Source organism: Orbicella franksi, chromosome 3, assembly GCF_964199315.1.
Source record: "Orbicella franksi chromosome 3, jaOrbFran1.1, whole genome shotgun sequence".
In the NCBI taxonomy this organism is placed as follows: domain Eukaryota; kingdom Metazoa; phylum Cnidaria; class Anthozoa; order Scleractinia; family Merulinidae; genus Orbicella; species Orbicella franksi.
The window spans coordinates 11545434-11558096 of record NC_138147.1 but is presented as its reverse complement, the minus strand read 5'-3'; the positions used below and the strand labels follow the sequence as shown (position 1 = coordinate 11558096).

General features: G+C 39.0%; 1 protein-coding gene and 1 long non-coding RNA gene across 8 annotated transcripts in view; one reads left to right on the top strand and one right to left on the bottom strand.

Moving 5' to 3' along the window:
* The first annotated feature begins 542 nt into the window (after positions 1–542).
* The window catches only part of LOC145481223 (uncharacterized), a 29163-nt gene continuing 17042 nt past the window's right edge, over positions 543–12663 (top strand). The window contains exons 1-8 of one of the 7 annotated variants that reach the window (XM_081459669.1): positions 3917–3991; positions 4114–4186; positions 5190–5262; positions 6267–6339; positions 8121–8174; positions 9015–9080; positions 9812–9886; positions 11859–12020. In XM_081459669.1, the coding sequence (XP_081315795.1) occupies positions 9017–9080; positions 9812–9886; positions 11859–12020 (301 nt within the window). In that variant the 5' untranslated portion in view covers positions 3917–3991; positions 4114–4186; positions 5190–5262; ... (1 more) ...; positions 8121–8174; positions 9015–9016. Of the gene's footprint in view, positions 581–1589; positions 1663–3916; positions 3992–4113; positions 4187–5189; positions 5263–5542; positions 6340–8120; positions 8175–8368; positions 8473–9014; positions 9081–9808; positions 9887–11858; positions 12021–12663 lie in introns of those variants that run through there. The other 6 variants (XM_081459664.1, XM_081459667.1, XM_081459668.1 and 3 more) reach the window with 6 other exon arrangements.
* On the bottom strand, positions 1672–3923 carry LOC145481257 (uncharacterized). Its single transcript, XR_014048607.1, has 3 exons — positions 3798–3923; positions 3328–3568; positions 1672–2323 (listed from the first exon to the last, which is right to left on the bottom strand). It is a non-coding gene; the product is annotated as an uncharacterized LOC145481257 (long non-coding RNA).

The window sequence follows — 12663 nt, the reverse complement described above, 5'->3', positions numbered from 1 at the left end:
TGATAGACTTCCGCTGTTGTAGGGACTTTCGTGATATTCGCGAAGTAGCCTGCGAGGAAACTATCTCTACAGCTCTTCTGAGTAGGGTGGGGTAAGTGAGAGCAAGGAGAACTCGACAGGATGTGTCACGGATTGACATAGGTGATAGTCATTTGGCGTTTAATACTTGCGCAATAAAGTTGGATTCGTAATCAAAGATGCAAAACTAACACAAAATATATACCAAGTAATCAAGTAAACAACATACAGACGACTTTTCGAATCCTTTCTCTTACACTATTGCATTGATCACGTGTACAAGCCAGATTAATATTAGGAGGTCACGAGCCAGATGCGCTGATCTCTCATGGAATGAGGGAAAATTTCCTATTTGATTATTTGTGCTTAAAACTTTTGGTTTCGCTTTCAGTCATTTTCTATACACGGCAAGGGCCTAGTCGATTCAGAAACTCAGACTTTTCCAATGTTTCTCAACGACTCGTGTATGCTGTAATCTGTTCTCCATAGGCTAGCAAGTCATCTGAGACCGTCTCAATCATAGTTTTCTGTCTGATCAGCTGAGGTGAAGGTCTGAGCTGAGGTACGTATTCGATACATAAGACCGGAATTTGGAATCCATGTGCATTGTCTGTATGTTAGATCTGGTTTCTCGTGGGGAATGAAGTATTCAAATTTTGCTTTATATTTAAAAATGCTGCTGTTGTTCGTGTTTCTTCTCAACGTTACTCAGTCATTTGTATAAAATATCCAGAAATTGAGACACTGACACTTGATATCACTGCAGTTTATTAAAGGTCATTCAACTTCCCGTATCAAACGTGCTTTCCGTCCTCAACTTTATAGCCGAATATTCAATTGTTTCGTATTCACTTTTAAAAGGGCGACTGTGTGTGTTTCAAAGGGGAAGGAGGCAAGTTAGGTGATCTTAGTGGAGCTATGTCATCTGTGACTTTTAGCGGTGGTAATGTGTGTTTTGTTGATGACGTTACTCGCTGGTGACAGAAAATTACTCATTGTCACGATATTAATCCTTAAAAGTAATCAAGTGTGAAAAAGAAAATGTCTGAACGAGAACAGTAAACTGTGATAGACTTGCGCTGTTGTAGGGGTTTTTGTGATATTCGCGAAGTAGCTTGCGAAGAAACTGTCTTTACAGCTCTTCTTAGCAGGGTGGGATAAGGGAGAGCATCAAGAGAACTAGACAGAATGTGTCATGGATTGAAATAGCTGATAGTCATTTGGTGTTTAAATGTTTGCGCAATAAAGTTGTGTTCAAAATCAAAGATGAAAAACTAACAAAAAATACCAAGTAATCAAGTAACTAATGTACAGGCGACTTTTCGAATGCTTCCTTTTACACTATTTATCACGTGTACAAGCCAGATTAATACTATGACGTCACGAGCCAGATACGCTGATCTTTCATGGAATGAGGGAAAAACCCCTATTTGATTATTTATAAGTGAACTTTTAGTTTCGCTTTCAGTCATTTTCTATACACGGTAAGGGCCTAGTCGATTCAGAAACTCAGACTTTTCCAATGTTTCTCAAGGACTCGTGTAGTAATTGCGGTAATCTGTTCTCCATAGGCTAGCAAGTCATCTGAGACCATCTCAACCATAGTTTTCTGCCTGATCAGCTGAGGTGAAGGTCTGAGCTGAGGTACGTATTCGATACATAATAGATGCATAATCTTTGTTGACGCATTTTGAATCCATATGCATCGTCTGTTCTTAGATCTGGTTTCTCGTGGGGAATGAAGCATTCCAATTTTGCTTAGTATTCAAAAATGCTGCTGTTGCATGCGTTTTTCGCAACGTTAATCAGTCATATGTATAAAAATCCAGAAATTGAGACACCGATAACTTGATATCACTGAAGTTTATTGAAGATCATTCAACTTCCCGTATCAAATGTGCTTTCCGAGTTCAACTTTATAGCCGAATATTCAATCGTTTCGTATTCATTTATCAAAGGGCGACTGTGTGTTTTTCAAAGGGGAAGGAGTCAAATTAGGTGATCTTAGTGGAGCTTAATGTCGTATCCGTCTTTTAGCGGTGTTAATGTGTATTTTGTTGATGACGTTACTGGCTGGTGACTGAGAATTGCTCATTGTCACGATATTAATCCTTAAAACTAATCAAGTGTGAAAAAGAAAATGTCTAAACGAGAACAGTAAACTGTGATAGACTTTCGCTGTTGTAGGGGTTTTTGTGATATTCGCAAAGCAGCCTGCGAGGAAGCTGCCTTTACAGCTCTCCTGAGCAGGGTGGGGAAAGGAGAGCAAGGGGAACTAGTTAGGATGTGTCACGAATTGACATAGCTGACAGTCATTTGGTGTTTAAATTCTTAAAGTTGTAAAGCCAGATTATTATTATGAGGTCACGAGCCAGATGCGCTTATCTGTGTATCTGTCATGGAATGAGGGAAAATTCCCTTATTTGATTATTTGTGATTCAACTTTGGTTTCGCGTTCAGTCATTTTCTATACACGGTAAGGGCCTAGTCGATTCAGAAACTCAGACTTTTCCAATGTTTCTCAACCACTCATGTAATAATTGCTGTAATCTGTTCTCCATAGGCTAGCAAGTCATCTGAGACCATCTTAATGAAAGTCGTTTTCTGTGGTCTGATCAGCTGAGGTGAAGGTCTGAGTTGAGGTACGTATTCGATACATAATAGATGCATAATCTTTGTTGACGCATTTTGAATCCATATGCCTTGTCTGTATCTTAGATCTGGTTTCTCGTGGGGAATGAAGTATTCAAATTTTGCTTAGTATTTAAAAATGCTGCTGTTATATGTTTTTTTTTCCGCAACGTTACTCAGTCATATGTATAAAATATCAGAATCAGTGATTGAGACACTGATTACTTGACATCACTGAAGTTTATTGAAGGTTATTCAAGTTCCCGTATCAAACGTGCTTTCCCGCCTCAACTTTATAGCCGGATGTTCAATTGTTTCGTAGTCGTTTCTTAAAGGGCGACTGTGTGTGTTTCAAAGGGGAAGGAGGCAAGTTAGGGGATCTTAGTGGAACTATGTCGTATCAGCCGACTTTTAGCGGTGTTGATGTGTATTTTGTTGATGACGTTACTTGCTGGTGACTGAGAATTGGTCATTGGCAGGATATTAATCCTTAAAAGTAATCAAGTGTGAAAAAGAAAATGTCTGAACGAGAACAGTAAACTGTTATAGACTTCCGCTGTTCTAGGAGTTTCTGTGATATTCGCGAAGTAGCTTGCGAGGAAGTTGTCTTTACAACTCTTCTGACCAGGGTGGGGTAAGGGAGAGCGAAGAGAACTAGACAGGATGTGTCACGGATACCTGATAGCCATTTGGTGTTTAAATACTTGTGCAATGAAGTTGTTTTCGTAATCAAAGATGAAAAACTAACAAAAAATACCAAGTAATCAAGTAAGTAACATACAGGCGACTTTTCGAATCCTTTCTCGTACACTATTGATCACGTGTGCAAGCCACATTAATATTATGAGGTCACGAGCCAGATGCGCTGATGTCTCATGGAATGAGGGAAAATTCCCTATTTGATTATTTGTACTTAAAACTTGGACACGAGGGAATTTGGCTTATTGATTTGTGTGTTTGCGTGAGATTTTGGTTATGTCATCCTGTATCCTTTGTCTTTTTGTTTTTCTATTCTAGCATAGTTTCGGTTTCACGCTTCTTTGTTTGATATTTATGTAAATTTAGGTTTATTACGTTCGGGTATAAAAAGATTTTTGCTCTCTCTCTATTCGGGTTTCGGTCAATAAAATGTTTCTTGTGAACAAAACTTTTGGTTTTGCTGTCAGTCATTTTCTATACACGGTAAGGGCCTAGTCGATTCAGAAACTCAGACTTTTCCAATGTTTCTCAAGGACTCGTGTAGTAATTGCTGTAATCTGTTCTCCATAGGCTAGCAAGTCATCTGAGACCATCTGAATCATAGTTTTCTGTCTGATCAGCTGAGGTGAAGGTCTGAGCTGAGGTACGTATTCGATACATAATAGATGCATAATCTTTGTTGACGCATTTTGAATCCAGAAACTCAGACTTTTCTAATGTTTCTCACCGACTCGTGTAGTAATTGCTGTAATCTACTCTCCATAGGCTAGCAAGTCATCTGAGACCATCTCAATCATAGTTTTCTGGCTGATCAGCTGAGGTGAAGGTCTGAGCTGAGGTACGTATTCGATACACAAGACGAATTTTGAATCCACATGCACTGTCTGTGTGTTAGATCTGGTTTCTCGTGGGGAATGAAGTATTCAAATTTTGCTTAATATCTAAAAATCTTGCTGTTGTATGTGTTTTTTCTCAACGTTACTCAGTCATATGTATAAAATATCCAGAAACTGAGACACTGATCACTTCATATCACTGAAGTTTATTAAAGATCATTCAACTTCCCGTATCAAACGTGCTTTCCGGCCTCAACTTTATAGCCGAATATTCAATTGTTTCGTATTTAGTTTTCAAAGAGCGACTGTGTGTTTTTCAAAGGGAAGGAGGCAAGTTAGGCGATCTTAGTGGAGCTATGTCGTATCCGACTTTTAGCGGTGTTAATGTGTACTTTGTTGATGACTTTACTCGCTGGTGACTGAGAATTGCTCATTGTTAAGATAAAAATCCTTAAAACTATTCAAGTGTGAAAAAGAAAATGTCTGAACGAGAACAGTAAACTGTGATAGACTTCCGCTGTTGTAGGGGCTTTCGTGATATTCGCGAAGTAGCCTGCGAGGTAACTGTCTCTACAGCTCTTCTGAGTAGGGTGGGGTAAGTGAGAGCAAGGAGAACAAGAGAGGATGTGTCACGGATTGACATAGCTGATAGTCATTTGGCGTTTAATACTTGCGCAATAAAGTTGTATTCGTAATCAAAGATGCAAAACTAACACATAATGCCAAGTAATCAAGTCAGCAACATACAGACGACTTTTCGAATCCTTTCTCTTACACTATTACATTGATCACGTGTACAAGCCAGATTAATATTAGGATGTCACGAGCCAGATGCGCTGATCTCATGGAATGAGGGAAAATTCCCTATTTGATTATTTGTACTTAAAACTCTTGGTTTCGCTTTAAGTCATTTTCTATACACGGTAAGGGCCTAGTCCATTCAGAAACTCAGACTTTTCCAATATTTCTCAACGACTCGTGTATGCTGTAATCTATTCTTCATAGGCTAGCAAGTCATCTGAGACCATCTCAATCATAGTTTTCTGTCTGATCAGCTGAGGTGAAGGTCTGAGTTGAGGTACGTATTCGATACATAATAGATGCATAATCTTTGTTGACGCATTTTGAATCCATATGCCTTGTCTTTATTGTAGATCTGATTTCTCCTGAGGAGTAAAGCATTCAAATTTTGCTCCATATTTAAAAATGCTGCTGTTGTATGTGTTTTTTCTCAACTTTACTCAGTCATTTGTATAAAATATCCAGAAATTGAGACACTGATCACTTGATATCACTGCAGTTTATTAAAGGTCATTCAACTTCCTGTATCGAACGTGCTTTCCGGCCTCAACTTTATAGCCGAATATTCAATTGTTTCGTATTCACTTTTAAAAGGGCGACTGTGTGTGTTTCAAAGGGGAAGGAGGCAAGTTAGGCGATCTTAGTGGAGCTATGTCATCTGTGACTTTTAGCGGTGGTAATGTGTGTTTTGTTGATGACGTTACTCGCTGGTGACAGAAAATTACTCATTGTCACGATATTAATCCTTAAAAGTAATCAAGTGTGAAAAAGAAAATGTCTGAACGAGAACAGTAAACTGTGATAGACTTGCGCTGTTGTAGGGGTTTTTGTGATATTCGCGAAGTAGCTTGCGAAGAAACTGTCTTTACAGCTCTTCTGAGCAGGGTGGGGTAAGGGAGAGCATCAGGATGTGTCATGGATTGGCATAACTGATAGTCATTTGGTGTTTAAATGCTTGCGCAATAAAGTTGTATTCGTAATCAAAGATGAAAAACTAACAAAAAATCAAGTAATTAATATACAGGCGAATTTTCGAATCCTTTCTTTTACACTATTTATCACGTGTACAAATCAGATTAATACTATGAGGCCACGAGCCAGATGCGCTGATCTTTTATGGAATGAGAGAAAAACCCCTATTTGATTATTTGTTATTCAACTTTTGGTTTTGCTGTCAGTCATTTTCTATACACGGTAAGGGCCTAGTCGATTCAGAAACTCAGACTTTTCCAATGTTTCTCAAGGACTCGTGTAGTAATTGCTGTAATCTGTTCGCCATAGCCTAGCAAGTCATCTGAGACCATCTGAATCATAGTTTTCTGTCTGATCAGCTGAGGTGAAGGTCTGAGCTGAGGTACGTATTCGATACATAATAGATGCATAATCTTTGTTGACGCATTTTGAATCCATATGCATTGTCTGTATCTTAGATCTGGTTTCTCGTGGGCAATGAAGTATTCAAATTTTGCGTAATATTTCAAAATGCTGCTGTTGTGTGTGCTTGTTTCTCAACGTTACTCAGTCATATGTATAAAATATCCAGAAATTGCGACACTGATCACTTGATTTCACTGAAGTTTATTGAAGGTTATTCAACTTCCCGTATCAAACGTGCTTTCCGACCTCAACTTTATAGCCGATGATTCAATTGTTTCGTAGTCATTTTTCGAAGGGCGACTGTGTGTTTTTCAAAGGGAAGGAGCCAAGTTAGGTGATCTTAGTGGAGCTATGTCGTATCCGACTTTTAGCGGTGTTAATGTGTACTTTGTTGATGCCTTTACTCGCTGGTGACTGAGAATTGCTCACTGTTACGACATAAATCCTTGAAACTAATCAAGAGTGAAAAAGAAAATGTCTGAACGAGAACAGTAATGCATCAGTCAATTCCAGCAGTGCCGATCCCTCCCGCAGGCTAACCCCCGGGCATTAGCATTTTTTTAGAAAAAATGGGCAAATTCCCCGGGGTGGGGACACATAAGCTGTCTAAATGCCCCGGGGTGAGGACGAAGAATGAGGGCAAATGTCCCGCCCCTGGGATCGTCGCCTTCCAACACTTCTGCAGTTTTTTAATTAATCAGTGAATAAAACGGTCAACTGTTCTGTATTTTAATGCAACGGTAAGACGTCAAGGACAACAGTACGTGTTAGTTGATTCTGATTATATTTATTTCTTTATTTGTTTTTAACAGTTTGCTAGGGGATAGCTTGGATTGCGGCGGCTAGTTTTGAATGCGAAATGCGAAATAGTCGTGTTCACGGCAGTGATTGTTTTGTGATAAACAAAATATAGTTCACCTTGTCGCTTACTTTTATATGCTTACAAGTAATGAAGAAATATCTAAAATTGAGAAAACATACCTTAAAAAACATTTGCAAGTTTCTCTAGTCCCTGACGGACAAGCCATTGTTCGACAAATGCCTCGTCTTTCCCAATGAACTCATCCATGGCACTTTCCAAAACACGTTTGTCGAATGCCCGGGGGTCGCCCCGGGGTAAGCAAATGCCCAGCTCCCGGGCCGCGTTAAAATTGCGGATGCCCCACCCCCGGGACTGACAACGTGAGCAAATGCCCCGCGGTTGCCCAGGGGGGGATGGGCACTGCTGGAATTGACTGATCCATAAACTGTGATAGACTTCCGCTGTTCTAGGGGTTTTTGTGATATTCGCAAAGTAGCCTGCGAGGAAACTGTCTTTACAGCTCTTCTGAGCAGGGTGGGGAAAGGAGAACAAGGGGAACTAGTCAGCATGTGTCACGGATTGACATAGCTTATAGTCATTTGGTGTTTAAACACTTGTGCAATAAAGTTGTTTTCGTAATCAAAGATGAAAAACTAACAAAAAATACCAAGTAATCAAGTAAGTAACATATAGGTGACTTGTCGAATCCTTTCCCATACACTATTCATCACGTGTACACGCCAGCTTAGGTCACGAGCCAGATGTGCTGATCTTTCATGGAATGAGGGAAAAACCCCTATTTGATTATTTGTACTTAAACTTTTGGTTTCACGTTCAGTCGTTTTACAATGCATGGTAACGTACGTTTTGCAGAAGTTTCGAAGATTCAGAAACTCAAGCTCCTTCAATGTTTCTCACGGACCCGTGCAGTAATTGCTGTAAACTTTTCTCCATAGGCTAGCGAGTCATCTGAATTATAGTTTTCTGTTTAGCCCAGCTGAAGGCCTGAGGTAGGTATTCTATATGATTATTGCTTAGCTATCTGATTTGAACCCTCTGTCGAGATAAAACAAATATACAACGGACGACAGCGAAGATGCAGAATTGCAGTCTCCTTCGCCGGTATTAAGAATGCATATGCAAAACGTTTAGTCAACCGTGTTTACTGAATTTGTGGGGGGGGGGGGGGGGGAGAGAGCGCTGGTGCAAACTTTCTGCGTGTTCGAAGAAATACGTTTTGACTTCTTTCTTTAATCTTACCTCTTTTACGCCTGATTGTCCGTGCCGATGTAAATGTTATGAATCAAGGTAAAAGTAACTTCTATTTCGGTTTTGTGTTTGAAAACAACCACCTTAGTTAAGTATAAACTCTTACTTGTGACTTCTATGCAAGTCAGGCAACCGTTACATTCAAAACTTGGCCTTTCTGCCAAAGGCTAAATACAATTTTTTGACGGCTCTGTTGGAAACTTTCATCGTGCTCTTATAGAACGTTCTGTCACGTGTACTACGGTCATACTTTCGTATGGTCACGAGGCACATCGATGTTTTAAATACTAGGTGCACCCCTATCGCCTGACCTATTTTTACTATTGTAGAAATCAGCGCTCTAGAATTGTTTCCCTTGTACACGCTCTTAAGAAGCAAATTGACATCTTTGTAATTGACCGAGTCTGGCGGGCTGCTGTCATGAAAAATTATTGAAACGGGATTGTTTGACTTTAAGCAAGTTCAAGACAGTCATGTTCATAAATGGTGTTTGGTAGTGAGGTTTAGAAAAAGACTAATATGGCTAGATTCGATAATGTGAACAAAAAGAATACGAATATTTGTTTTCCTTTGTATTTTAGTCATGGCGGAAAGTGAAATTAAGTCACGTGAAGCAAAAGTGAATTTTGATGAAGATGTTTTAGCAGGTAAGAAGGCAAAACTGGATATACATTTGACAAGAAATGGAGTATTTATCGTCAGTTTCAGTGTGCGGCTGGTGTAAACGTATGAAATATTTCAAAGCAAACTAACTGGTTTTAAAATAGTCGTGGAACTTGAAGCGCAATGTTATCTTGGAGTGAACAAGGTCTACAATGCAGACTGTGGAAATCTAATATCATCCACTGTAATTTACGAGGCTTGGATGCCCTTAATACCTGGAAACGGTAAAAAAGAAAAATTACTTAAGATGTAATGAGGCGAAACAAGACAAAAGACAGACCCCAGACCTTCTTTTACAGAACTATTTTGCTGCTTTGCAACGTTATTTGTTAGTAATTGTCATTAATGTTAATTGTGTTTTAAGTTATTGCTGGTAGTTATGAAATAGAGCAGCTTTCAATTGAGTATCGTTACTAAACCTAAACCAAAGTAATCACTCTAGCCAATTACAAAGGTCACAGACAATCCAGTGAACCAATCAAAACTAAGTAAAAACATGTAACTGAAGCAAAGCGCGGGAAAACGTGTGCGAACGAATAAGGATTGGTTTTGGTTTCTCTTCTGATTGGCTGTAAAAGTGGCACAAGTTTCTTCAGCCAATCGTGTAGGGTATAGTTATACAAAACCAATTACTTTTCAACACTCAAATGAAAACCGCTCTATAAAAGAGTTTTTCAATAAAAAAGTGAAGTTTCCTTTCCCGACGTATTAGCAGTCATAGCCCAAGGCCCAGCTCCAGGCCCAGGCCCTTCTGATGAAAAACTTGATTTTGATGATGATACTCTAAGAGGTAAGAAAATAAATGCCGATTAGTTTATTATATAACACATTAGTAGTTTTACACCAAATCGAACCTGTTGGGTAAGTTTTGGTGGGAGTTTGAGCCATTCGCCATTTCCACATCCCCCTTAATACACCTTGTTTGCTCCCCAAAATTTTGCATAAGTATTGGCTTCAGTTTCTCTTGGGACGACTGTAATACCCAGGAGAGAGGGGAAACAAAGGTTACGCAGAAATTTGGGGGGCAAACAAGGTGTATTATGGGAGATGCGGAAATGGCCAATGGCCAACGAACCAAGCCCCGCGGTCAGCGGTTGGATCGCCGGGGGAACCCTTGGATAACAAAAATAATACTTTTTTGATTAGTTATTGACGAGATCAAACGGGCTGCCATATCGCCGAAGCTGAAGTGTACCAAAAAGGTACAATTAAGCATTTAAGTGGTACTATGAAGAAAATCGCATCCTTCCTATTTAAGCTTTTTTTAAAACTTAGACAAGTAGTCTTTGCGAGAAGAAAAACGCTGTTTGCTATTTTCAAATATCTCTTTTCGTTCCAGAGACATTCAAGTTTTTAAGATATACAAATTGGCTAAGTGGTGACGTCATAAACTCAACCATATTTTGATCAAATGTGATGAACAAAGATATCTCAGCTAGGTTTAATCAGTAATGTTTGATTCTTGGCAGTACGATTCTAATATAGGTGCTCCACAATATGAACCTAACATATTTGTTACCATGGCAACATACTGGTTCCAGGTCTCCCTGATATTGAAGGCTTTTCTGGCCATCTGTAGCGTTCTGTATTGATATTTGCCAATGGTACCGGATCAATATGATCTAGCTGGCATATAAATATCTTAGGTGGAGTTCATGGCCTTGTTTAACGTTTTTCGAACTAAAAATCACTAAAATATTGAAATTAGGCTGGAGGGAACTGGAAAAGAGTGGGTTTCAGTGGGAACTGAAATTATTATAGTCATAAGTGCGTTGCATGTAGAACTAATAGCTTACCAAGTTTCAATGGTTTTTGCTGCAATTGGACCGAGATAGCTCTACTTATATACTTGATGTAATATTTGGTTGAGTGTATGACGTCATCAGTCCTCTCATTTGCGTAGTTAACACATTTTCAAACTTTTAAAAACATCACCAGAACTAATGCAGATATCTGCATACGGTAAACGGTATTTTTAATCTTTCGTAGAATTCTATGATTAACCTAAAAATTCAAGGGGCAAAAATTTGATCATAGTACCACTTAAACTGTATTTTAATTCGACCCAAAAGCTGGCCACATCAGATCGTTAATCAGTGATTTCATATCTTGTTTTTCCTTTTAACAAAAGAGTAAATCATTAACCGTTTGGTTTACATGTAAAGCTTCACCGAGATGCAAACAACTGTTCACGTTGACCACTTTTATCTTCCACTACGTAGTAGTGTAGCAAGACTGGGGTGGACTTAAGGCTGGTTTACACTAGCGCATTCCCATAAGCATAAACCGACATTCGAAGATGCAGCAAGATGATGATAATTAGCGCCTTTTCCCAAACAAAAGTCGCTAATTATCAACATGTTACCGCGTCTGCGCATGTCGGCTTATGCTTATGCGCTAGTGTAAACCAGCCTTTTTCGATGAAATACCTTACAGATTTGATATTTAAATTAAAATGGTAACTACTGCAACAAAGTGACAACTCACAGACCGTTTCACAGAAAAGAACTTAAAAGATTTAAATGTTATTTTATTCAGACGTGTTTTTCAGGGTTAAGTCAGGCTCGGATATAAAATCTAGTAATACATAATGTTAGCTGTGCATAGCTGTGTTCTCCTCACGTTCACCTAACTCCTTGCGCCAAAGTGACGCATAAGGCCTGTCTCACTCTGCAAGAAAATGGACAATGTAATGGAAACAAATTAAACAATGCTTAGCCGAACAAAATAAGTTGCTAATCATATCTGTTTTGCTTTTTCAGCGATAGCAGAAGTCTATCAGGAGGAAGGTGACAAAGAATTCGCAAGAAAAGAAGTTTGTAACGCGATATACTTCTACACAGAAGGAATTCATGTGAACTGTAACGATTTCCAGCTGAATGCCAAGCTGTACAGCAACAGGGCAACAGCGTATTACCATTTCGGTAAGATTTTGATCTTGTCAGTTTCAAATTTACCCAACAATCAAAAGAAGTTGTTGCTTTCTTTGCGTTCAGCCTTTCAATGATTATAATAGAAACTATCATTTGAACAGATTATATTGGGAAACTAACTTTCCGGGGAAAACTATTAGTCCATAGAAATAAATACTTAATTGTCAAGTCAGGAGAGATGCTAAGTGATGCTGCTGCATAAAAAAATATGTTAATTGTATTTGGAATGTCCCTACTATCAATCTAAGACGAGCTTTGACAAAGGTTGCAATTCAGCTTGCTTCAGGCCATGGTAATCCAAAACCTTCGTAGTCTGCTGTTTAGCTTGTCTTGTTTTATTACCCTCAGATCTAATTTACTCTGCTGTGTTGGCGAAGAATCGTTCAAGTTTTACTCTTTCTCAGTATTAAACCTAATTAAAACGCAACAGTTTTATTCCCTACTGCCCGGTCGTTTGTTCCCATCACCCAATGACTCCCTATAACGAGCCCTTGGAGGTTTGAGTTATCGTGAGTCATCCGTATTTCAAGGATCGGAACAGATCCGTTACATGCCACTAAATTGAGAGGGGTCTGAGCATTGAAAGAAGACACGCACATTGCATATCTCTACAACCTCGTGACCTCTTATCGTT